General features: G+C 36.3%; 11 protein-coding genes across 11 annotated transcripts; 4 read left to right on the forward strand and 7 right to left on the reverse strand.

Moving 5' to 3' along the window:
- Positions 1-499: 499 nt before the first annotated feature.
- Positions 500-2,662, reverse strand: MDL1 (ATP-binding cassette permease MDL1; the record flags this gene model as incomplete). The annotated part of the gene is made up of 1 exon (XM_003684517.1): positions 500-2,662. The coding sequence occupies one exon, from the start codon at positions 2,660-2,662 to the stop codon at positions 500-502; it is 2,163 nt and encodes a 720-aa protein (XP_003684565.1).
- A 678-nt stretch (positions 2,663-3,340) lies between these two features.
- SKG3 (Skg3p) lies at positions 3,341-6,412 on the reverse strand (the record flags this gene model as incomplete). Its single annotated transcript, XM_003684518.1, has 1 exon — positions 3,341-6,412. One exon carries the CDS (start codon positions 6,410-6,412, stop codon positions 3,341-3,343), a length of 3,072 nt encoding a protein of 1,023 aa, XP_003684566.1.
- A 1,255-nt stretch (positions 6,413-7,667) lies between these two features.
- On the reverse strand, positions 7,668-8,429 carry EMG1 (18S rRNA pseudouridine methyltransferase; the record flags this gene model as incomplete). Its single annotated transcript, XM_003684519.1, has 1 exon — positions 7,668-8,429. The coding sequence occupies one exon, from the start codon at positions 8,427-8,429 to the stop codon at positions 7,668-7,670; it is 762 nt and encodes a 253-aa protein (XP_003684567.1).
- A 739-nt stretch (positions 8,430-9,168) lies between these two features.
- LCD1 (Lcd1p) lies at positions 9,169-11,439 on the forward strand (the record flags this gene model as incomplete). Its single annotated transcript, XM_003684520.1, has 1 exon — positions 9,169-11,439. The coding sequence occupies one exon, from the start codon at positions 9,169-9,171 to the stop codon at positions 11,437-11,439; it is 2,271 nt and encodes a 756-aa protein (XP_003684568.1).
- Positions 11,440-11,629: 190 nt separating this feature from the next.
- TPHA0B04660 (60S ribosomal protein eL37) lies at positions 11,630-12,451 on the reverse strand (the record flags this gene model as incomplete). Its single annotated transcript, XM_003684521.1, has 2 exons — positions 11,630-11,886; positions 12,445-12,451. 2 exons carry the CDS (start codon positions 12,449-12,451, stop codon positions 11,630-11,632), a joined length of 264 nt encoding a protein of 87 aa, XP_003684569.1.
- A 1,132-nt stretch (positions 12,452-13,583) lies between these two features.
- On the forward strand, positions 13,584-14,960 carry TPHA0B04670 (uncharacterized protein; the record flags this gene model as incomplete). The annotated part of the gene is made up of 1 exon (XM_003684522.1): positions 13,584-14,960. The coding sequence occupies one exon, from the start codon at positions 13,584-13,586 to the stop codon at positions 14,958-14,960; it is 1,377 nt and encodes a 458-aa protein (XP_003684570.1).
- A 410-nt stretch (positions 14,961-15,370) lies between these two features.
- VTA1 (Vta1p) lies at positions 15,371-16,702 on the forward strand (the record flags this gene model as incomplete). The annotated part of the gene is made up of 1 exon (XM_003684523.1): positions 15,371-16,702. The coding sequence occupies one exon, from the start codon at positions 15,371-15,373 to the stop codon at positions 16,700-16,702; it is 1,332 nt and encodes a 443-aa protein (XP_003684571.1).
- A 284-nt stretch (positions 16,703-16,986) lies between these two features.
- SAM1 (methionine adenosyltransferase SAM1) lies at positions 16,987-18,135 on the reverse strand (the record flags this gene model as incomplete). Its single annotated transcript, XM_003684524.1, has 1 exon — positions 16,987-18,135. One exon carries the CDS (start codon positions 18,133-18,135, stop codon positions 16,987-16,989), a length of 1,149 nt encoding a protein of 382 aa, XP_003684572.1.
- Positions 18,136-19,352: 1,217 nt separating this feature from the next.
- On the reverse strand, positions 19,353-20,192 carry LPP1 (phosphatidate phosphatase LPP1; the record flags this gene model as incomplete). Its single annotated transcript, XM_003684525.1, has 1 exon — positions 19,353-20,192. The coding sequence occupies one exon, from the start codon at positions 20,190-20,192 to the stop codon at positions 19,353-19,355; it is 840 nt and encodes a 279-aa protein (XP_003684573.1).
- Positions 20,193-21,471: 1,279 nt separating this feature from the next.
- On the forward strand, positions 21,472-22,128 carry TPHA0B04710 (YbhB/YbcL family Raf kinase inhibitor-like protein; the record flags this gene model as incomplete). The annotated part of the gene is made up of 1 exon (XM_003684526.1): positions 21,472-22,128. One exon carries the CDS (start codon positions 21,472-21,474, stop codon positions 22,126-22,128), a length of 657 nt encoding a protein of 218 aa, XP_003684574.1.
- Positions 22,129-22,509: 381 nt separating this feature from the next.
- Positions 22,510-25,263, reverse strand: PSP1 (Psp1p; the record flags this gene model as incomplete). The annotated part of the gene is made up of 1 exon (XM_003684527.1): positions 22,510-25,263. The coding sequence occupies one exon, from the start codon at positions 25,261-25,263 to the stop codon at positions 22,510-22,512; it is 2,754 nt and encodes a 917-aa protein (XP_003684575.1).
- Between the last annotated feature and the right edge of the window lie 593 nt (positions 25,264-25,856).

The raw sequence follows: 25,856 nt of genomic DNA on the forward strand, positions 1-25,856 counted from the left end.
GCAAACAGAACGCTTGCAGGTCTCGAACCACTCGGGCCATCATCGCCACTCGACAACCCAAACGCAGACTGCCTCCAACATCTTAGCTGGGGAAAGCCTTTAAAGTTTCATCAACTGACCTTTGTTTCTAAATCTCGAGATTTAGAAACAAAGGCTTACAAATGTTCGACAGTTCACCTGTTCTTGCTCATCGCCTGTTGTCGCTGCGCTGCGCGGGAAATAAAAGGGACGAATCGCGACGGAAGGAGAACTGTGGCGATGGCCTTCGCCGGTTGTACTGAGCGGTAGGGTTGAGGAAACGCCACAGTTTAGAGGTGTGCTCGCTTGCACACACACACTGTCACGTGATTTGGCGTGTGTAGCAATTGCACGTGAACTTGTGCGGCTTGTGCGAGTGCGCTGGAGGGTCGGAGGGCAAGTGTCAGCGTCACAAAGCATCATATTTGTCTATTCATGGTCTATATATGTATATATGTTTTTAGTGGGGCTGCTGCTGAGTTCATGGGGTATTGTCGGTGCTTGGTGCCTCGGCTGGCGTTTCGGCTGCGACGTCGGCCGCCACGTAGGCTGGTTCCTGTCCCTCTTTCGACAACAGTAGGTTCAGCTCACTAGTAGGGTTCGCTATCAACTCTGTGAATTTGCCGGTTTCCACTACACTGCCGTTCTTGTTCAGCACAACTACACGGCTGCTGTACTTAATTGTGGACAGTCTGTGTGCGATCGAGATCGTTGTTAGGCCCTCGGCTTCTCTCTTCTTCAAGGTCATGGCAATGATATCCTCGCTCTGCGTGTCCAGAGCGCTAGTGGCCTCGTCTAGAAGCAATATACTAGGATCCAGTAGAAATGATCTAGCAATTGCAATTCTTTGCTTTTGACCACCGGAGAGCTGTGTGCCTCGTGGTCCCACTATCGTGTTCAATCCATCTGGGAAATTAGCTAAAAACTTGGTACAATTGGACTTTTTAATTGCAAGATCCACTTTATTCTTTTGACTAGCAATCTCATCGGGAACGTTATACAAAATGTTGTCAATAATTGTCCCATTGAATAGCATTGGCTCTTGTTGTACCACACCAAGCAACTTACGGTATTTTCTTAAACTCAAAGATTTGATGTTATCCTCACCAATTAAGATATTACCTTCAGTAGCGTCGTAGTATCTCAATAACAGTTGCGAAACAGTGGATTTACCACTACCAGATGGCCCAACAAAACAGATATGCTCACCAGGTTCGATCTTAAAGCTTATTTTATTGAAAACACGATGGTTCGGTCTTGTTGGATAGTGGAACGAAACGTCTTGGAAAATGATGGCTTTTCCCTTTAGCGTGACAGGATCTTTACCTATCGTAGGTTTGATTAATGGCTTTCTATCATCTAGTTCAAAGACTCTGGCGGCTGCACCAGCACCTTTCATTAATTCAGAGTAAAAACTAGATAAACCAAATAATGAACTACCAGTGTACACCGCATACATCATAAAACTTGACAAGTCACCGACCGTTAAACTACCACTTGAAATCATATTGGTACCTACTAATAATAAAGATAACAATGCCGCATTTCCTACTAATCCGGTAGAACCAAAGAAAATACCAGATGTTATAGCTTCTTTCAAACCAACGTCAAATACATCACGGACTTCGCTTGCATATCTTCTAATTTCTTTTTTTTCACCACCATATGCTTGAATGGTTTTTGTAGCATTTAACTGTTCTTCTGCAACTTTTGTTAATCCACCAACAGCTGTTTGTAATTGCCTGGAAAGATTTCTGATCTTTTTACCATAAACTAACGCCATAATGCCTAATGGAGGTATTAACAACACCATTACCGAGGTCAACTTAAATGAAATATAACTCATCATGCTAAAACCGACAAAACCTTGTAAAATGGCTCTAGTACCGTCACTTACATTCATGGTAACAGATTTGGCGACAATAGAGGCATCGGATGATAATCTGGAAATTAAATCACCAACTCTATTGCTATCTAAAAATGTAGCATCCTGATCTAAAGCAGCCTTCATTGTTCTGGTTCTTAATCTAGCCACTAACTTCTCACCAGTTACTTTCAAAATCACAATACGACCAGTATTAGCAATAGCACCAATAACGAACACAATACCTAAACCGGCAAAGAACTGAGTATGGGTAAAGCCATATATAGTGTTATTATCTCTATCTTCTTTGTTATCAACTTTTTCTTTAGATTTAGCATCTCCTGTGTCATCATTACTTGTATTTGAAGATAAGTCTAACAATTTACCAATGACACTTGGTACAACCATGCTCACGGTACTTGAAATCAAAATTAATACTAAAGCAAGAACAATGTATGCAGTTTCCGGTTTTGCTAACGTAAATAGACGTTTTACATCTTTGAAGCCAGTATTAGTAGATTCTTCGCTGGACAACTTTTCTAACTTTTGTTGAGTTTCAGTTAACTTTGTGTTGATGCCCTTAGATGATTCATTAGTTGAATTGAATCTAGTCTGTTGCAAAATCATCGACTTGGATACTGATCTATTGAATGAAGCATGCAGATTTATAATGTTTTTCGTTTGAATAAGCTGTATTGCCTTAAGAGGATGTTGGTATCTATGGAACGATCGTGTATACGACGGTTTTAAAATAGGATGAACCCTAACTAATCTTAACATAATTTGAGAGAAGATATTTGATCAGCAAAGTATCTCATTCACAGTAGAACAAAGATGGGCAGTGTCTTGATAACTCTTGTTACCATTAAAAAGTTCAATTGATCAGGAAAGATTGAACAGAATTGTTAAGCATCCTTATATATATGTATCTATATATATATATTCTGCAGCTCTTGTTTAAAGGAAAAATTCATTTTGAAGCATGCATACTTTACCCGCAAACACTCGTTAAGATCCATTAATGGTGCCATACGACTCAAAAGCAATGAACATGTTAATAGCATGATAGTAATGAGATTGTTAGTAGTAATTGTTAATCTAATCATCATTTTTGGTAACATATATATATATATATATATTGTTAAATAGTTAATATAAACGTTAGATGGTATTTATTTGAATTTAAGAAAGATATAGAAAGTAAACGAAAATAAATTCAAATGAAGAAAATGGGTGACGTAGTGACGGCTATGAAAGAGTCAGGGAACCTTATCAAAAAGCCACTGTACATCCAACAATTGTTTCAGACTAATATGATAATTTATTTGAAAAGAAATATAATGCAATATAAAAACAGTTTTGTCTTTTTTTTTTCCTTTTGATGCTTGCTATTAACTATAATACAATTTTGTGAAAATCTGAATCCTAATACTTTCTATGAAGTCAAGAGAGTACAACTTATTGAGAATAAGGATTGTTGTTATTAGTAGTACCAGATGATGGCATGAACTGTGAAAACCCACCGCGTGGCTGTGGTTTCACTTTACCATTATTTACCATCTGTCTCTGTTGTTCCGGCATGTTGCCGCTATTTGGATCTCTGAACTGTCTATTGCCATTTTGGTTCATTGGATTGAATGGCGGATTGCCTCTGTTATTAAATTGGCCTTGCGCTTGTGGTGGAGGGCGCGATTTATTAAATTGTCCATTTGTTTGGTAATTTTGCTGCATTGGATATGGTCTGCCTCCATTATTTTGGGGTTGAGATGGACTTGGTCTATTATAATATGGACCATTGTTCATGTTCTGGGCAGTGTGCATATTTGGATTCTGCATGTTTGGGTTATGAATGTTTGGATTGCGCATATTTAAATTTTGTTGCACGTTTGGATTATGCATGTTTGGATTACGCATGTTTGGATTTGTGTGCATATTTGGCATGTTACCATATGGCTTTTGTGGCGAAATATTTGTTGGATGCCTAATTCTGTTGTTATACTGTTGTGGAGCGAGCTGTTGATTAAAATTAGGCGGAGCATGATCTGTTCTGCCAACCTGTTGAGGTTGATTGTTTTCTACTAATGATAACTTCTGATACATTGGTCCACCTGACATAGATATATTAGTGCTGTATTGTGGTTGACTCAATGGCTGTTTGTTATTAACGTTGACTGGGGATTCGACACTTCTATTAGGAGGATATTCATTTGCCATAACGTAGTCATTCACAGAATGAGAACTATTATTACCATCTTTATTGTTAAACATATAATTTGGAGTTGGTTTATCATTTGATTCAGAGGCATATATGTTATTCTGTTCGACAAAATCAGGGTCAAAAATATTATCCGTTTTAGCAACACTAGAAGCAGTTAATGAATTTTGATAGTCGTCTTGTTGAAATGAAGTAGTGCTGCCACCAATTTGACTGATTCTTCTGCTTAATTCAACAAGATCATTATCTTCTTCGTCATCCATAGGGTATGGGTTTCTAGAAGTTTGATTATTACCCCTTTGTGCAGAGTTCACGGAACTACTCGAGTCGTCAATATCTGATATTTCAAATGTTTTGCTCTTTGAATGGCCTACGTATCGTTCATATGCACCAGCATTACTTCCATTAATGGGAACTTGAATACTTTGTGGTACAGTTTTGTCCAAAGTAATCTGAGATCTTCCAAATGGTGAGGTGGAATATTTTTCATAGACATCACCGAGGTCGGATGTTATGGATTGATTATTAACACCATGAGAAATTTTAGCATTTGAGTTATATTCGGCATCTTGGACAGATTTTCTCCCAGTAGATGCTGCCTCAAACGGTACATTCGAAGATTTCTGTTGATTGTTACTTACATTCATATTTAAACTGTTTTCATTTTGTTGAGACGTGAGATTCTTAGTAAAATTAGTATTATCATTGTTGTAAGGAGATAAATTTTCCTTTTCACTGTTTTTAATGTCTGTTCTCGCCGGATTAAGTTCTCTGTTAGTAGCAGTTTTGTTCTTTTTACTTGACTCATTAAAGTTGGTATTGATAGGACTATTTAAATTGGATGAGGTCTTCCTACTGCCGGGATTATTTGGAAAAAATTGGGTCGAGCCTGGTAATGGTGAATTACAGTTACCGAATAACTCAGAAGATCCAATCACGGGAGTTGCTATATCAGATGTCAAACTTGAAGAAGAACCGGTACCTGCATAACCTTGAGAAATTTTTTTTGCTAAAATGTCTTTAATAGCATCTCTCCACATCATATTTGTCCAATCCATATTTGTTGAAGAATTTGCAATTGGATAAATATCTTCTGCGTTTAAGTAGTAAATATGAGGTAACGTTGGTAACCCGAATAACAATGAGGACGGGTCATCCTTACTTGCAATTAACTTCTTTGGTCTACCATATAATCTGAATGTATTCATTGTCGGAATAATAAATCTGATAACAGTGTCATAACCGGGTACAGCTTGATGTTTTTCGGGCATTATAAAAATATCAACATCTTGTTGTGAATCTACTGATTTTTTACTGGAGCCATTGCTGAAAGCGATTGAACCTTCCAGCTTGATAATTGTCGAACTATCGATGAGTTGTGTTGAACTTGGATAAACTGTATAGACTGCTCTGGCATCCAAAACTGTAGCCATAGCATTGACTTTTTTTGTTTTCTTTTCACTTTCGAAGAAACTAATCTTCCCTTTTGGTTGTTTCTTTTTACCTGATGACTGAGAAATCACAGCGTAACAACGTTTCCATGGCATACCAGCACCAAATCTTACACTGACCCAATCTTCGTAGTCAAATTTAGTATCAGCCAACACAACTTTAATGTCACCTAATTTTGAGCCTCTGCTGGATAAGAAAGCAGCGGTATAAGCTTCTTGTAGAGCAGTACACTCGAATAAACTTAATCTAATGGCTGCATTCCATTTGTTGAATGAATCCTTATCACTAAACTTCAAGAAATATCTGTTCTTCAAAGTCGTTGATACTGCGAGTACATGTTCTAACTTTTGGTTGGATTCCGTAACAACGCTATCTGAAGAATTCAATGGTTTCATAATCGAGTCTGTGAAATTGATATAAGTTGGCTTCGAAGCTACGTCTTTTAAATCATTGCCGACTTCTGCCAACTCGTTTGCACCCCACAGTGCCAGCTGTGTTCCAATCAACACACCATACACTTCTTTCCAAATTCTGTTTGCTTGTGTACCATCATTTTTCAAATCATGCAAAATCAAAAAAACACCTTCTTGGTACCTTCTATGCGCCTGTGCAGCTAGTAAAGTTACAATTGGAATTAATTCTGGAGATAACGTAGATGAGACAGTCGGTAGCGAAAGTTCATGATCTGCAGACGAATCATTTGTCAAGTATGCATTTTTTTTTAACTTTGAATTCAAATTAGACGATGACCACGATTTCTTTAAACTTGGCGATGGAGAATCCGACGACTGCGATGTCCTACTAAAGACCCTCGGTGGAGATGGAATCTCCGGAGTCTTTGAACCAGAGAATAGTCTTCTCATAGTTTTAAATATATATTATTATTGTGTATGTGTGAGAGAGATGAATATCCTGTGTTTTTTTATCCAAAAAAAATTATTCCAATTTAAATCACCACCAGTTAATCCTAGTATATATTACACGATAGGAGGTCTTATAAACGTATTCAGTCCAATCCCGCAATCATAATGGCTCCTTATTAAATAGTCTTACACTTATATATAATAGATATCAACAGTTTATATATCACCATCTTAGTACTGATTTATCCGATTACTCTTTCTCTCATATTTGCCGTATGCCATGATTACCCTTTTAGTGCAGCATTCCCGTTCTTCGAGGCAGCAAGCAGAAACAATCCTTTTTCTCTCTGCGCAGTGGTCTACGGAAAAGGCTCCCGATTTCCTTTTCCGGTTTCCTTTTGTTTGTTTTTATCGACAAATCGCAGTGTGGACCGACCGTTTTAGGACATCGGTGTCCCTTTTGGGAAATACCAGTGTTAGTTTTAATGCCCTCCGCCAAATAGTGACTAAGTCAAATTAGGATGCACACAACAGCTTGAAAGTGGGCAGTGCCATGGCCTTGTAACGATTAGTCAAAAGTTGTTCTGGCGTTAATGGTGGTGGACCCTTGTATGTGTATGTATGTGTGTGGGGGAACCGGCAGACGTTGGGCAGTCGATCAAAGATCACTCTGAGGAGAGAAAAAAAAAGTACGTCAGTGCTCTCTATTGTTGGCCGTATGCAGAACATCCGTCTTGCTTTCCATGTCCTGCCTACCGATTTGCAGGTCCGTAGAATGCACATGATTGTCCTTTTGCTCTGATAAAGATTGACCACACACGTGAATTGTGGAATGCTGTTCTGCCTGGGTGAAAGACTGCAAATCGTTGGGAGCGTAGACGAGATTTGATCGTGAACACACGAACACTCCTTTTCAATGAGGCATCCACTGCTGTATTCCTATGCACTTGCGCATACAGTTACCAGACTCCTCTGCGAGACATGAATGTCTACTTGCTTCGCTGTGTGTCACAATTACGGGGAGCGCGACACTTCTGTGTGTCGTCCAACACTAAAAAATACTCTTTTGATGTGTTCAGCGTTACAATCAGTCTCTGCAGTTATGTATGATTGCATAGCAAATATATAATCTGTTGTATTTATATGCAGATGTTTTAGTTGTACAGTGTTATCTATTTATATAAATGAATCTATGTTATTCTTTTTTGTCTCCATTGAATAAGGTTTCTCGCTCATCAGAACCTTTCTATTGAACTCACAAGATCTTCCAAGCGTCCTCAGCACCATGACAGAATTTTGAGCATGCCACAGATGCACTCAATGGATAGTTGGATAAACCGATCTTCTCATCGACGAATTCATCAGCGAATGTGTCCTTTCCTCTAGCCATTGCACCAACGAATACACAAATACTTTCATCCTCTTCGAGGTTCTTCTCGATATAATCCTGGACTCTGACGACCTCAGCGTCGTATGATAATGTGACTTTGCGGCACTTGGTTGGTAAATGGTCTGTTACTGGGTTCTTAATGACTTTTAATAGCTTTTCTTCCGAATTGACGGATCTAATAGACAGTTTGTGCAATAGTTGAACCATTAGACCGGAAAATCTCTTGAACGTTCTTGGAATACGGACTGTTGGGTTCACCTCAATCAAAACACCTCGACTGGTCTGGATGTATACTTGTAATTTGCCCGCCTTGTTGATCGGAGAGTCCAACAGCGTTAACAAACATTGATGTGTGATATCTGGACGAGCTTCACTGATATCTCTATCCATTTTCTTCAATAGACCTTGATGGTCATCGCAATTCAGCAGCACGTATTTGTCACCACCTGGACGGGAAGAAGGGATTTTGTGGGTCTCCAACGATGCCTGGGATAAGACAACAATAAGTCTCTGCGTATTCTTATCTTTAGAATTCAACACACTTGGCGCCTTTGGAACTAATGAAGCTGGCAATGCTTCTTGCTCGCCTGCTCTGATAGCATCTCTGACTCTCGAATCTTCAACCATTGTTCGTAGTCTATTGCGTTACGCTTTCCTAATTTCAATCGTGAGCAGACAAAACAAGACTCGCTGATTGCAGCTATACCTCCAACTTAACTCATTCAAACACTCTTAAAACTAACTTAATTTGCAGTATTCATTATGTTTAAATTACAAATTTTCTTCTCATCGCAAATTTTCCAGTGTAAACAGTCACCCGACACGAAGGGCTGCTAGTTAAGAAACAAAGACCTTTAAATTAGGTGAAGATATCGGAAAGACAGAGTGCATCTCTAACAATTATAAGTAACTATAGTTGTAATGTGCATGGAGTGCATCTGTGTTTAAGTTAAATACTCGGTTGGGAGGTAAGAAACCATATTGAAGACTTGTATGCATTGTTTTGACTCCCTGCTGATTGGGAAGAGGGGTCATTTAACTCTGTGCCATTGTTCTGTTGCTAGCTTTCTATCTGTAAGGCATCGCTAAATTTGCATATGGTATCAGGTTTATATAATTATCTTGGGAATATTGGATTGTTTGCACCATAAGTAGGCTACTTGTTGGTAACTCTCTGTTGTGTATATTTTTAATTAGAAACTGTTTGGATTTTGGCTTCCTAATATTTTGCGACATCTTATATTTCTTAATTTTTCGAAACATAAAATGATTGTTTATAAAAAGTACCACTTGAGAACTAGTCACTGTTTCTACAATATAAGGATCGGTAAGATAAAAGTTAGGTTGGTAGCAATTTACAGGAGCGATGTCATTTGATGAAGGGTTTTCGTCCGATGACGATGACTTGCTTTTAGAATTGAAATCGAAACCGCCAAGAGCAACTCAAATAGCTGCAAACACACAACCAACTCAAATCCCGATAGTTAATACCAATGATCCAGTAGGTACTGAATTAACAAATTTGCAAATGCAACTCACTGCTGCTCAAGGTGAAGCAAGCATGCTGCGAGATAAAATTAAATTACTGAATCAAGAGAAGGATGAGGATAATAAATTAAGAAATATAACTAAACAGAATTTAGCAGAACATCATATTGGAGAATTGCGCAAACTACAAAGTGAAATACAATCATTGCAAGATGAGAATAAGTTTTTATTAATTGAAAGTAAGCGGTTAAGTTCCAAAAATAGTCATCATACAAAAAATACTGAACGTAGACAGGAATCCTCTTCGTCAACAGCATCATTTAACGTGCATTCGAATAATGTCACAGCTGTAAACGACTCAGCAGGAAACACCACTGTTTCTTCGAACTCTCCGATATTGAAAAAACGTAAGATAGAAGAGTCTTTGTTACTTTCTCCTAACGATGATGTACTGAAAGTAAATTCTACCATTGTTCTTCCAGATGAAATTGGTTTGTATGTGGATTCACTTTTAGCCTTTAAGATAACAGGTATTGATCTAACGGTTATAGAGATACTGAACAAAATAAAATTAGACTATATCGACGATTATCAATTTGAAACCTTTCACAAATCTAGAGATGAATCGATAGGAAAATCCCTAGTGCAGTTGCTACTAGCATCTAAAATCACTATGTCATTAGACATCATGATAGATAATCTATTAGAAAATCTGGCTATACTCATAAAGGAAATTACATTAAATAAACGAGAGTCAAAATTGGCTGTTCCTTTTCTAGTGGCATTAATGTACAAGGCTGTTTCATTTCGGCCTAGTGCTGTTCACAATTTAGCTTTAAAGGATTTGTTCTTTTTCTTATGTGATCTAGTTAAAAAGTATCAACATGTACTCAAATGTTCACTACATGAGTCTCCGCTAGACCTTAACGTCCAGCCTGCTATTTTTCAATACGAATTGATTGATTCTTTGGTAGTATTATATTCATTTGATTTATTGGAAATGACATTTAGAATATTACAGCTTCAATCAGATGAAGTTTTGCAGGACTTTTTTGATAAAGATATCATTAAGAATATTGAATTGATATATAAGCTAGCATTACCAATTTCTTTTCTTCCTATCTCAAATATAGTTATAAATGCTGTTGAGATAATAAACCTTTTATCTACAATGTGTCTGACCATTAAGCTGAATAGCAAAATAGAACTAATATCATCAAAATGGTGGAGAGATTGCACCACAAGATTATATGACATATTGAATAAGAATGTAAGTAACCAGAATGATAATTCTCTAGATAATAAATCACTTTATCTGTCGAAATATTTTAATTGTTTTGGTCTAATACGAAACATAGGTGATAATAGCATTGCTAGATTTATATCTGACTTAATTGATGTGGATAGCTTACGAAGTGTTCCAAGAGTTATTTCCAAAGATGATATCCTGGAGATATCGACGGATTTCACACTAAACAGTGAGTTGGAAAAGCTCTTCCTTCAACTTAAGGACGAAATATTAAGCACCATCGATGACTTGATGAAAGTGTATGATACTTCTACTGATATAATTAATACCGAGCTACTAATTCAATTAACTAAGATGATGTCAGAAGAACAAAATTTAATGATAAGCAAATACATTGTTCAAATATCGATGAACTTGGATGTAAGATGTAATTTAATTGAACATTATCTGACTCTTATTTACAAACTATGGGCATGTCATGAAGACAAGTTAAATTCCATGCAAATTAAAGATAAAATCCAAAGTGAATTAGTGACGTCGTTATGGAGGGTAGTTGTATCTCATGTCGAGAAAAAACGATGGGGTTATGAATTAGATTCTCCCGAGCAATTGAATAGCTCAAAGGAATTGGAAGTTTATAACCAAGGAGATTTAGTGGAACAGTTTGCTGAATTAGAGTTAGAAGACGATATACTTTTATATCAAGACGTCTTTGAAGATATGCCAAATTATGTTAGGGAAGAAATAATGAAGGATGCGGCAGAACACTATCCAAGGATAATTCAAATTAAATACGGTGAAATATACCAAGAAATGGCTAAAAATATTCTGGAAACGAAGTTAGAGATTTCCACATCAATGGAAGATATAGATTCCATATATTTAACAATGGGAAACTAAGAAATGAGATTGCATATTTAAATAATTTACATATAGAAATTTAACACAAATTTATACTTAAAATAATGAATTATGATATAATTGTATTTATTGAAGTCTTACACAAATTTTTAAAAGATTAATCCTTATATAATATCTTTCACATTAGGAAAAATTATAGTTAATTATATTTTAAATCTTTTTGTAAAATTTACTCAGACTTGGAAGCAGTACCAGTTTGGAAACCGTTCTTGAATCTTCTAGAGACGTATTTCAAGTATTGCATTCTACCAGTACCGGTGGTGTGTCTTCTCTTAGCCTTGGAACCCCAGTTGTAAGATCTAGTCTTGGCAGCTGGATAACCACAGGCAGCACAAGTTTTCTTTTGGACATGGAATGAACGACGACCACATCTGTTACACAAAGTGTGAGATTTGTTGTGACGCTTACCGAATGAAGGAGTACCCTCTATATTAAATTAGGTTGATCTTGAATGTGTTCCGAGAACAGAACTTTTATTCAAAAGAAAAACAATTATGTTAGTAAACTGGTTTAACTTGTGAACCATGTAAATGAAATGAAAAATAAAAAGCATATCTTAAAAATAACAGTATGTGCAATTGCAAAGCACCAGAAACTGATGACCTAAAAGATTCCAATGCTTCATTATCCTGTACTTTCAGCATTACAGATACGCAACTTTGTCATATTCTTATGGAGTGTGTGATCCCAACTTATATTATTATCCATTATATAATAATCCCATACAGCATTAATGCCAAATACTTGAATATTGATTCTTCCATCTTCGACGTAAAGCATGTATCAGTAACGTAATCTTAATAGATAGTATAGGTCAACATAGTCATCATGATCTTTATACTCTCCTTGGTGTGCGATTTGACCTGTATGAGATCCTTAGAAGTCTACCACAATTGCATTGTCTACTGTATATTATCATTCTATTTTATTTTTGTCTGTTCATTTAACATTGATTTAACTATAATCATAAATCTTAGTACATACTACCCATCTTTGCTTATATGTTTCTTGTGTAGTTTGGTTGGAATGTAACAACAGAGAAGACAGAAAACAGTAATGACCTCTTTTATATAAGTAAAACACTATGTTCAAATATACAAACGTTTTAATCAAGTGATAGTGAAATTAGAATACAAATTTTAGCATAGAATAGTAACCAAATAAAAGTCAAAGCCTTAGGGAGAACTAATAATCACAGCATAGTGAGAGAACATTAATTACAGAAACCATTTGAATGAAAAGTTTAGTTTTTCAGTGACGAGCTTGCGACTACAGAAATTTTTCAGTGATGGGGGCGGCGCTGGCAAAGCGCCAGGCAGAGTGCTAGGCAGAGCTCATAAAAAAGTGCTACGCTCGCCAGCCTATCTATACGTGCTCTCCATACTATTCCTTCTGAAAAGAGATCCATCCTCTCCAGTGCAGCAAGATCCGGAAGGCGTGAGCGCAGCAAACAGAGAGTCAGAACACAACGAGTGCAACAGTTCATGAGCCAGCAAAGTGTCCCGTTACAAACATCGGTTGGTACTCAGCAAATAAGCCCACCCAGTGCCCTACCCCTCCACTGGCCTGTAGCTCTGCCTACCTAACCACTCTTTCTAGACAGAACTCCAGAAAGAGATATGGCGTCGCTTCACAGCAGCCTGGCGTTCCCGCACCACATGGCGTCTTTGCCGGGCTGCTCCCAAATCAGTCTTGCGGGACCGCCGGAAACCAAAGACAAAATTAAAAATTAAAAATCGGGAAACCCGAAAGGGACGATGTCTGGGTGGTAAGCCAGAAAGTTTCAATGTCTGGGTGTTTGGGTTTTCCCATCCAGCAGTCACGCAAGACGCGAAACTTTTTGTTTATTTTGATTTTAATTTGCGACGCCAAATATAAAATGAATAAAACTGCAATAGAGATGAATACGAACTTACTGATCTGGAATGGTATAGTTACAAACGTCATGGAATGTGTTTTATGCGTTTTGGGAGCAATTGTTCACTCTGTTGAAAGGCATATAGATACATGTATATATAACAGGCCTGTTTCTGATTTGCTTGCATATAGAGAGTATCTATTATTAATTATTAAGGCCTTCGCTAGAGTTACCAAAAATCATAACGATTGATATATAAGCGAACATGTCGTTTCTACCTTCGTCCCCGATTGCTAACCGTCCAGATGATGAGGCAGGTAGGGCTTTTTCTGCTGACGTCTTCGGAGAAGATACACCTGGTTTGCATCTAAAAGGCTTGCCCATTATCGATGCCAATGACGAGTATCCAACGCCAAATCCATCTTCCACTATCGGTAGGTCTTCTCCAATGAGATCGAATGGCAACGTGTTGCCAACGTCTCCTATCACAGCAGCTGTTTCTTTACAAGGGCAAGATCCGGTCGAGATTGCAGAAGTGCATATAAAAGATGTTATTCCAATCAGGATCGACTCACAACTTGAGAATCAAAAAATTGTAATTGGTCGTCAAAGCAAGGAATGTAATGTCGTTCTTCCAAAAAGGAAAAACATTTCAAGAAAGCACGCTGTTGTTTCGTACAACAAGGACCTCGATTGTGTGAGGATTCAATGTCTGGGCACAAACGGTTTGATCGTTAACTTTCCAGCAAAGATCCAGTTCAACTTGGTTAAAAGGAACCCTGTGGCAAAAATTTATGAGTTGGTACCATTGAAGAGTCAAAATAAATTGGAATTTACCTCAGAATTACGTGACAGACCAGAGATAAAAGAATTATCGAATGTTACAAATTTGAACTCATTTGTGTTACTTAAAGACGAAACTGTTATTATCCCTTATATGAAAGATATCATGTTGGATTTTAGAACTTCTAAAGCAGTTTTAAGTAAGACAAAGAAAAGAGATGGCAAATTAAAGACATCGATCTCGCAAAAAGCCAGTCAATTGACAACACCTGAAATTTCTCATAACATTAAGACCCCTTCAACCCCAATGAAGGAAGCAACTTCGCAATACCTACCATTAAGTCAAGAAACACCAATAAATGCAAACCATCACACTCTGAATAACAAGTTAAATAAGCAGAATGACAAACACAAAATTCACAAACCAGAACATTTCAAAAAGTCACCAAAATTGGTAGAACCTTCTAAAAAAATAGCTGATAAAGATATACTTGAATCATTAACTAAAAGAGGATATGACTGTGCCGATTTAAGACATATTTTAGCAAACCATTTAGCATTTTCTAATGTACAACAAACACCACTTACACAATTACTTACTGTGAATTCGAAAATTGGTACTTTAAACAAAACAGAGTTACGTTATCTATTGTCAGTAGAAAATTGCATTGGTGTGATTTATCGTCAAGGCAAAGATGCTGCTGGTAAGCCATTAGATGAGGAATACTATTATGACTTAGAAAATGATTCAGATGAAGAAAGAAGATCGTTGGTTCAATCCTTGAAAGGTGGTAGAACCGGTCTTAGATCTTGCAGAAGAACCCATAAACAATATTTCTGGAAAAAGCCAACAAAATAGACGCATGGGTGTCTTCCTATTTCAACATTCTACAAATACTTCTCATGAACAATACTAGATCGCACTTTATACCAAAAACAAATCTACGTAAATCTATCTATCCAAATGTCTAGATAAGTAGATAAATTATCTTATATAATATTTAAAATAAACATTTTTATTCAAGAAATTATTACAAGCATCTTTAAGTTTAGTTCATTCAAGTTATGATAAGCTTAACTTCATCGGAAATTCCAACTTTTACAAAAACTCCATTTAAAAAATGATAATATAAAAGAAAACAATTATTTGAGATAAGGGATAAAAAATTATTTTATCTATATTACGACTGAGTCCAATAGTTTACTAAATATTTCCAGTACCATCAATTACAATAGGACACATCCAAAATATTACTATTGGAATCAGATATGCTAAGTCCAAAAGACATCTCCAGAATTCATATCACAGCCCATGATTTCGATAAAGCTGGTTTGAATATTTTAGGGTACTATCTGAAATTATACATAATTGAACAAGTACTAAATGAGAGTGAACGCACCAAAGAAGCTACAAAGCTGGTAACTGATCTGCTAGATTACATTGAAGCATTCAAAAATGAGATTGAAACTGAAAAAGATGAGGAACTTGCGGCATTGAAACTTTTAATATCTGATCAAAATAAAGCCATGGCCTACACACTGAAGTTTACTATGACTTTATACAATTCGAAATTATTGCAATTAAAGGACGGGCCATGGAACAATGACCTAAAAAGAGGTCTATGGTGCTGTATTGATCTATTCAACTGTATTTTACATTTGTGGGGTGATAAAATAACAGATAAAGAACCTGTAAGAAAATGTACTAAACTTTGTAAGATTTACTTGAGTAAGTTGGCTAAAGGTGAGATTGGTGCATCTGCAAATGACAAGTTAGATAATGCAATTGACATGGCACCAACTCAGGCGCCTGTAGGCAGTACGGCATCAAAGAATAGTGATCATGAAGAAGAGCATGACTATATTAAATATAATGGTGAAATTAATCAGAATATTGTCACCGATTTAGAAAATATCGTTGACACTGAAGAAGAAAAAGTAGAGAAAAGCATAGAGGATAATAACAGAGAATTTTCAACGGATACTTATGTTACTTCTGATGTCTCTATGAATAAGAAAAATAACCATCAAACTGAACCAGAAACTGATAATAAAGAAGCTGATAATATGAGCGGAATCAGCATTCCTAGAGATGATGATATTGCAAATATGATTACAGAGTACAAAAAATTAACAGATGAGGCAAATCAGGGCCCAGCTGGCTTATCATATCAAAAACCTCCAACTGAAGAAGAAATAAAAAAAATGATAAAGGAGGTAGAAGAGCAAGATGATGATGTGTTTGATGATGACAACGAAATAGAGAAAGAGGGAACTGCCGAACCTGAACTCCCACAAGTTCCTAATTTTTTACCAGAAAATGTTCCAATATTCATTGATGAACCGACATCGGAACCGGAACACACTTGTGACATTAAAATTGATGACAGTGCTGTTGTAAGGAACACCTCGCCACAAGGTAAAAGTTCAAGTAAGAAATATTCAAAAGAGGAAATAATTACCATGATGAATAAGGCAGAAACAATAGAAAAAATCCAGAAGCTTGCAAAATATGCCATAAGCGCACTAAATTACGATGATGTCCCGACTGCAAAAGATACGTTAGCTAATGCACTTGATCTTCTTAAGTTATTGGAGTGATTCTCTATAATTTGATAAAATATATAAGTTGAATTATAAAACTTCATAGAAATAAGGATAATGTAAAAATCGTGATTAAATATAGAGATAAGCATAACTACACAAGAATTTTAAATTTAAAATAATTCAAAAAGTGTCTAAATGATGCACAAATTCTTTTTTTTATTATATCATTATTATTTATAATATTTAGGTTTTAAGAATAGATTTTTATTGGTTTACCCATACTTTAAAAATTAATTAAAATAGATAAGTTTTAGCGATTGCTAAATTCATTATTCGATTTAAAATTCTAAAGTCTTTGGCTTTTCCCATGGGTATTCTTGGTTAGTGAAATGACCGTAAGAAGCAGTTGGTAAGTAGATTGGTCTAGCTAAATCTAATTCTCTGACTAAGACACCTGGTCTTAAGTCGAAGTTCTTTTTGATGATGGCAATGATTTCGTCATCAGACTTGGTAGCAGTACCATAAGTATTAACATGTAAAGATAATGGTTCAGCGACACCGATAGCGTATGAGAATTCAACTTCGACTCTCTTACATAAACCAGCAGCCAATAAAGACTTAGCAACCCATCTAGCAGCGTAAGCAGCAGATCTGTCGACCTTGGAGTAATCCTTACCGGAGAAAGCACCACCACCGACAGCAGAAGCACCACCGTAAGCATCGACGATAATCTTTCTACCAGTCAAACCAGCATCACCTTGTGGACCACCGATGACGAATCTACCGGATGGTTGGATATAGTACTTGGTTTTGTCATCTAACATATGAGCTGGACAGACCTTTTCGACAATTTCAGACTTGATTAATTTTCTTAAGTCCTCAGTAGAAATTTCTTCAGCATGTTGAGCAGAAACGACAACGGTGTCGATTCTTAATGGGATCCATCTACCGTTTTCTTCTCTATATTCAACGGTAACTTGGGTCTTGGTGTCCGGTCTCAACCATGGTAAAGAACCGTCCCTTCTAGCATCAGCCATTTTCATGTTCAATTTGTGAGCCAATAAGATGGTTAATGGTAGACCTTCTGGGGTTTCATCGGTGGCGTAACCGAACATGATACCTTGGTCACCGGCACCCAATTCCTCTAATTTCTGTTCTAAATGTAAACCTTGAGCAATATCTGGAGATTGTTGTTCAATGGCGACTAAAACGTTACAGGTTTTGTAGTCAAAACCCTTTTCAGAGGAATCGTAACCAATGTTCTTGATGGTTTCTCTGACGACCTTTTGGTAGTCGATAACGGCCTTGGTGGTAATTTCACCGAAAACCATAATCATACCAGTCTTAGCAGCGGTTTCACAAGCAACCTTGGACATTGGATCTTGAGCCAAACAAGCATCTAAAATAGCATCAGAGACCTGATCACAGATTTTGTCTGGGTGACCTTCACCAACAGATTCGGAAGTAAATAAGAAAGTACCAGCCATTTTAGTTTTTTTCAGTATGCTTGATAATAGCTTTTTTGGATGGTATAAGCAGAATTGAAAGAAAAGGCTTAAACAAAAAATTGGCAAATATTCCAAACGCTAGCAATGACAAATGCAAAATAATAAATCCCAAAAGAAGAGATTCTTTATATAAGAGGCATAGTTGGAAAGTAAGAAAAAAAAGATCTAAAAAGAAAAAAGTGCAGATACCAGTTACAACATCCACACTTACAAGAGACTTGTGCATGAGAGTCTGCCAAAACCACACCAAGCCAAAGAAAAGCACATACACACTAATTTACTAATTGCACACCATCCATGCCAAAAGACTGTTATTTACTTCTCTTCAAGACTCGATAAAAAGTGGAAACCACTCTCAACTTCCAGGCGATTCGGTATTACAAGGTTTGAAGGAAAGAAGAGCGTGAGAAGAATGGAGGTCTGTGTAAAGCTTGTTGCTTACGGATTCAAAGCACTTACAACCTATTAAATGGTAACGAGTTAACTGCGATGTAAGTGCGTTTGAACAAACATTGAACGAAACTTGCTAGGAACAACGAAAACAAATGTTATAGCATTAGCAGCTCATCGAGATGAGCATTACAGAAACTTTTCACTTTGGAGGCAGGCTAGTTGACTTCTCTTGAGAGAGAGGACAATGAAAAAGTGAAAAACTAAAAATTTTTCACTTTTCTGTTTCTGTTTGTGGACGGTCGATGGGCGCGATGGTCAATGGCCGATGGCCGATGGGCGATGACAATTTCCTGTTTAGGAAAGTTCTTAAAACTGTGGCGCTGTGCGTCTGTCGAGCAGACCGAGCTGATAAGAGGCGGTCGCGTCGGCTGCGTGGTGCCTCCAGGGACGTCGGTGGCCGCCGGTAGTCGTGGGACGGTAGGGCAACTGGGCATCGGTGTTTTCGGCACGTGACATTGAACTATATGTCCGGGTAAGTCTATTGCGCGTCACGTGATCTCAAGCGTGCTGCACAATGGGCGCCCAGGCCTGTAATAAACTGATGGTGTCAGCAATGCAATCTGAGCCTTATGTATTTGGTTTGGTATTATTAACATGCCATGGCACCCGTCGCCACATGAGGTGCCTCGCGAGTGCCATGTGCGTGGATGAGTATTTACTTATTTATCTATAAATGGCAGCAATGGCGAGCGTCTGTGAAATTACTTCATTGCACTGCCCGGGAGCTGCTCTCTGGTGCCGATTTAGTTCTTGGTGGTGGGCAATAGTTGATCCACCTTCTTGTTGTCAAAAATTAATGTTCTTGCGAAAAAGAATGATGCTAGCCCTACAACGGTCCCGAACAGCAGATCATACCAATGATGTCTATGGTCTGTCAATCTCGAGACGATCACAACAGCAGCAAGCAAAAGACACCAGAAGTGCTTGGACTTGCTGGTGCTGAGGAAGTACGTCTGCCACCAGAATAAGTACGCCATGCTGCAACTGATGAAACTCGAATGGCCGCTTGGGGTGCTCTTCAATCCTTCGTAAAGAAAATCATGGTTTGCCTGCTTGCAAATGTCTAGAGTGAACCACTCTTGGTCCTTCATCTCTGCTGGTATGTCAGGCTGGCATCTATCGAGGAAATCGGGTCTTGCATTGCCGATAGAAAGTTTCAAAATGTTGGTTATGGTTCCGTTGACTGTCAAAATCAAACCCAGGCACAGTAAGCTTAACTGCAACACGTGCAGTTGGGGTGGAATAAAACTCAGTCTGGAGAGCATGTATGAGTTACCTTTCTTGTCCCCTGCCTCGGATACAGATAACCTTTTCTTCGAGATCCTGCCTACTAAACAATGAACTATGATGACAACCGTAGGTAAAAGAAACGCGATGGAGAGACACTCCACGCCACTGACAACTTCATCTGCCACATGTGCCTTAGCGATGCTTCCATTCTTGATATTGAATTTCATGTCGGTGGTTCTGGGAACCAATCCGTACTCACTATAAAAAAAGAAGACAAACCCAATCAGAACATACAAGTATTGTAATATGAAAACCGATAGATAGCTGGTTACCTGCTGCAGATTCAACTTCATGCTTCTCTCTTGGCGATCCTTTAAAAGTAAGCGATTCCTGGGAATGTTGTTCTATTCTTAGCTACTTCAGCATTCACTCGAGAAGTCGACCCTGTATCAAGTAAAAGATTGCAAACATACGTCTTTAAATGGAGTCCAAGCCCCCCAGCCACCATTAGCACCAGAACTGGACAGAAGCGTGCGCCAACATCCAAGACCCTCGATATCGAGCTTGTTGTTGTTGCTCTTGGCAATTGCAAAGAGCATAACATGGTGCATTTGGTGTGATGCTCGAGACGTCGAGAGTAAAACGAGACAAAAAAAGAAAAGCTGACAAAAATTTTAATTGGTGCAGCGTTTTGTTACTGATCAAGAACTAACCTTTGTTTCGGGACAAATACGTAATTTGATGATATAGCAACATCTTGACATTCCAATCCATAACAATATAAAGCTCAAGTGTTAGGACGTTTGAGAGGTCGAAGGGTAAACCTGTTTTTGCGATTGAGAGTGTATACGTGGTCCCTGTCTCACCGCCACCACTGTGGTCCCACAACGGTCCCATAACAAGAAGTCCTTGACTTCAGGAAATATGTACTTACAGAGGACTATACTGGTCAATGTTTACACACTCGCTAGCATGCGGTACAAGGATCTAGGTATGGCATTTGCTATGGCATTTGCTTGTTCTATATATTCCTGGCTAGCTTCTACTAACTGCATGGTTTAATTCAGTAAGAATAAAACGTTTCTGTACAAGGTTAGCATTTACATGTTTGAAACAAGGTTGGTGGCATTTGTATATATATATATATATATATATATATATATATCATTAGGTATTTTATCTTTACCATCGTTTAATTGACGTTCTCTGGCTCCACGAAGCATTGCTTCCATTCTTAATGGACGCTACATGTTAGAGGACACAAGCAATATATGTGACCTTCAATTTCTCTTCGTTCTCCATAAACTGCAATTGGGAAACATTGATTGCACTTGCGTTAACTTCTTGCAACTCATTACAGACGGTGAACGTTTCATTGTATTGTCCTATCCATGTTTTGAGGACACAACTCTACATGTAGTACTCTTAACTGTCAGAAGGCAATGTTGAACATTTCAGGGAGGCGAAGGGGAGTGTTATTCAATTTCTGAGAATGAAAATGCTTTATATATAAACGGAACTTTTCGTACTGAAAAAATTGGCACACTTTTCGATGACTTGTAATATATATTTTTGTTTATAATAGAGTTGTCACACTGTAAGGTTTAATCAACTTAACAATCTTATTCTATCATGAACCAATCCATTAACGCTGCCAAGACTATATCCGAGGCTTTAACCAAGCATGAGCTTTTGCAAGATGTCATCAAGGACTCTTTCACTCCAAAGGGTTTCTTACTAGTTGAATATCCAACTAAAAAAATTTCGGTTACATTAGGTAACACTATTGCAGTTGAAGATTCTCAAGAAGAACCACACTTCCAATTTATCTCATCTTCCAATGTTGCTCCAGGAAGCAGTGATGGCATTGCCTCGTTTGATTACAATGAAGACTCTGATTTATTCACTCTAGTGATGACCGATCCAGATGCTCCATCAAGAACTGATAAGAAGTGGTCTGAATACTGTCATTTCGTCAAGACAGACATCCAATTAAAGAAGTCTGCTGGCTCTGCTTCTGCCGGTGGTTTCACTACGTCTCACTTCGAAAACAAGGGTAACGTATTACACAGTTACATTGGTCCAGGTCCACCAAAGGGTACTGGCTTACATAGATATATTTTCCTACTTTACAAGCAACCTCATGGTGTTAAGGGTTCCAGTTTCTCTAGTATCCCAGATAGACCAAACTGGGGTACTGGTATTCCAGCAACTGGTGCTCACCAATGGGTTACTGCAAACAAATTGGAATTAATCGCCTCTAATTTCTTTCTTGCTGAAAATGTTTAATGCTACTTACGTACTTACATTTTAGATGATAGCTTTTATCTTTATTAAGATTTCTTTTTTTTTGCCCATGGGTTATTTATCGTGAGATAAATCATAGATTTATAAATTTATAAAGATTGGTAGTGTACATCTAATTTGTATACTGGATCATATCTCATAGTTTACCGTTGCAAGAATCAATTTTTGAGAATTGAAATAAATAATAGTAATGTAACGTTTATCATATTTATCAAATTTATTATATATATTTATCATTTATCATATTTATCCTATTTATCCTATTTATCAGAATATTTCCACATAAGAATTCTGAAAAACTGTATCTTCTATCAATTTTCTTTTTATCAAAAGGTTCTAATATGATTACAATGTCATTGAAAATTATTCAAATAATTTCTTGACTAATTCTATATAAACACCAATTTGGAAATTGTCTAATTCAATTTTTTTAAATGGTGATAGAATATTGTTGTTGTTGTTATGAATATTATTATTGGTAATCTCTAACATATCTTCATTAGTGTAATTTTGCATCATTTGTTGATACAGGTGTAATTCTTTCTTTTCGCTATTGTAATATTTAGAATAAATTTCTAAATTATTTGGAATAGCACATAACCAAATTCTAGTTTTGTATAATTTGAATAACTCTTTAATTAAATCTCTGAAGTCATTCCTTTCATCACAAATATAGTAAAATGTTAATTTCTTTCTATCAAATTGGATCTCAGCATTTAAAATTGTAATGTTTAGTTTAGAGTTCGCATTTGATGTGGTATTTGAAACATTTAAATCTAAATTTTGGGAATTCATATCTTCAGTTGAAGCCTGATCTTGATCAAGATGGGAATTGTTGATTGAACTTAACTTCATTTTGGCAACATGTAAAGCTTTCAATTCATCTTTTAGTTTGTTATTCAAATTTGAAGAAACTTCCCAAGGGGTGGCGAACCTAATAACTTGTTTTGATGGTACCACTAATTGAGTTAACTCAACTACATCGTATAATCTTGAGTTTAATTTATCACTTTGACCTCTAGTAGACTCGATTAAAGCTTTAACAAAATCTTTATTTGGGTAATGTTGTGATTTTGCTGTAATTAGTGAATCGAAATGAATCTTCTTTTTCAAGAAATATACGAATAAAGCCAAATCAAAGCTCACTGCTGGTTCAACCATCAAGGCCAAATCCTTGCCTCTATCACCATCAATAATAACCATATCACCTCTACTCATGAATAAGTTGGAATTGTTTGGAATTGACAATAATTCTAATTTACCATTTTTTAAAGTAACTAGAGCCAACGGTTCATAATTCATGTACGATGAACTATCGGATTGTGCATTCTTCTTAGTTGATGAAGTTTTTTCTAATTCCGTGTTAGTTGTAGTAACATAATTTGAATTACAAGATTTTAAAAAGTTTAGAAACTTAATACAATTTTGTTTTAATTCAGAATCTTCAGAAGATTTATCAAGTAATCTCTTAATATGATCTGTAAATTCAAAAACTAATTCAGAGGAGAAATAATTTGAACCACATTCTTTAAAAATTTGTTTCAATTCATCATTCGGTTTCAATTGACGTCCATTGAAAACCGTCAATCCGATATCAGCGTTGTCATTATTGGAAGCGTTACTAGTGGAGAGTGGATTTGACAGTTGGTATTTATTATGGATGTTGTGGTTATTATTCTGATTCTTCTGGTGAGAATGTTGATTGTATTGTGAGAATCTATTATGCTGAGTAGAATTGTTTGTGGTGTTGAGCATAGACATGTTTGTGCTTCCATTTGAAAAGGATTGGTTTCTGCCATAATTCTGTGCGTAACCATAACGATTTTGTGGTTGCGGTTGTGGTTGTTGTTGCTGCTTGGTTTGGTGCGGTTGTTGAGACTGTTGTAACATATGGTTGCTGATGTTTGAAGATTCCATCATAGTATAGTTTCTTGCTTGCATAATACCCGAAGTAGCTTGATGGGTTGGAATAGTGAAGACTGAATTTCTATGTTGTATACGGTCAGCATTTGAATTTGGATTTGGATTTGGATCGTTTGAATAGTTCATATAATTCGAACCATATCTATTATTATCGTTAGGAGCACCATTGAATTGATTATATTGGTTTAAACCGTTATTATTGTTCAAATGATCGATAACTGACTCTAAGTTATTTTGTAATGTTTGTCCATGGATTAGAGAATCTGAGATATAAGAAGATCTTCTTGCATTCTCTATATTTAGATTTAACATAGCATCATTATTGTCATTGCCTTTATCAATATCATTAGTCCTATAATTTGATGATCCTAGTTGCGCTTTAAAATTGAAAAGTCCAGAATAACCTTGTAAATTAGAGGCCGGATTGCCATTGCTATAGAAATTATCATTTGTATGCGTGCTTGTTGATTGCGATGACGAGAATGGGTGTATGCTTGATGTTGCGTTATATTGGCTTCCAAAAATACCGTTACTATCACCTAACCCATTATTATTCATATTATGATGATTGTTATATGCCATTGGGAATGGTTCCGAATTTGATGGAGTAGTCATCTCTAAAGCAACCAAAGGGAAATTATGTAGAGCATCATTAGAACTTGAAGAATTAAAATCACCAGGAAGCACACTTATACTATTATTCCTAAAATTAATATCAGGATTATTGTTTTGCATATTATTTGAGATATGAGAGCTACCATTTAAACTAATGCCTCTAAAACTTGAAGATAAATCAAAATCATTAAAAGTTGATTTATTGAATTTACTACCACTAATTGGATCCTCTTCACTCACTTCATTAAACTCATTGCCAATAGAAACATTATTGGAACTGGCAATATCATTGGTATTATTATTACCATCGAATGAAGAATTTTTGAGAGTATTAGCATTATCAATTTTACTAATATAATTTCTAAATAAGGAATTATTTTCACTGCCATTTGTAGCATTTTGACTATTGTTGTTGCTGTTGTTTAATTTTGATGGTAAATCAACTAATGATTTCCCGCTATTATTCTTAAATAGTAATTTATCATAGTAATTGTTCAATTGTAAATTATCAGATAAACTGGTATTACTATTAACGGAAGGTAATTCATTATGTTGGTGTGTCATTGTTGTATTATTCATGGCCCTAGGAGAGAGAAAAGATCGAGAAAGTTCAGTTTACTTTTGCCTTTTTTTTTAATTTTATTATTAACAAAAAAACAAATCGGTTTAGAAAGTGAAATTGAAATCAAAATAAGAACAGGAGAAGAACGTAAGTTAAAAAAAAACCGAAAAATGAAAAAAAAAGTTTGAAATAAATAAAAAAAGTGTATAATTCTATCAGACTCTATAATTGGTATCAGCGTAATTAATAATATTACTGTGTATGTTGTTAATTTTTTTTCCCTTTTTTGCGTAATATACTTATATATATGTACGTATATATATAGTGCTCTTTAAAATGTTAGTTATAATATTAAAACTCAACGGGGATCTTGCTTTAAATTCTCTTTCTTGCCTTATATGTTCCGTTATCTAAATAGTAAACGAATAAAATACGTTCGAATTATTATAATGTTATTAGTATTGGAGATTTATTAATCAAAAAGTACATTAGTATTGTGTGTGTGTATATATATATATATATAAAGAAATTAATTTAGTTTTAGTGTTTTGTTGTTTTGTTTGTTTTTTTTTGGAGTAGTACAACAAAAACACAAGTAAATTGACAAGAC

The sequence above is a fragment of the Tetrapisispora phaffii genome, chromosome 2 (genome assembly GCF_000236905.1).
Source record: "Tetrapisispora phaffii CBS 4417 chromosome 2, complete genome".
Classification (NCBI taxonomy): domain Eukaryota; kingdom Fungi; phylum Ascomycota; class Saccharomycetes; order Saccharomycetales; family Saccharomycetaceae; genus Tetrapisispora; species Tetrapisispora phaffii.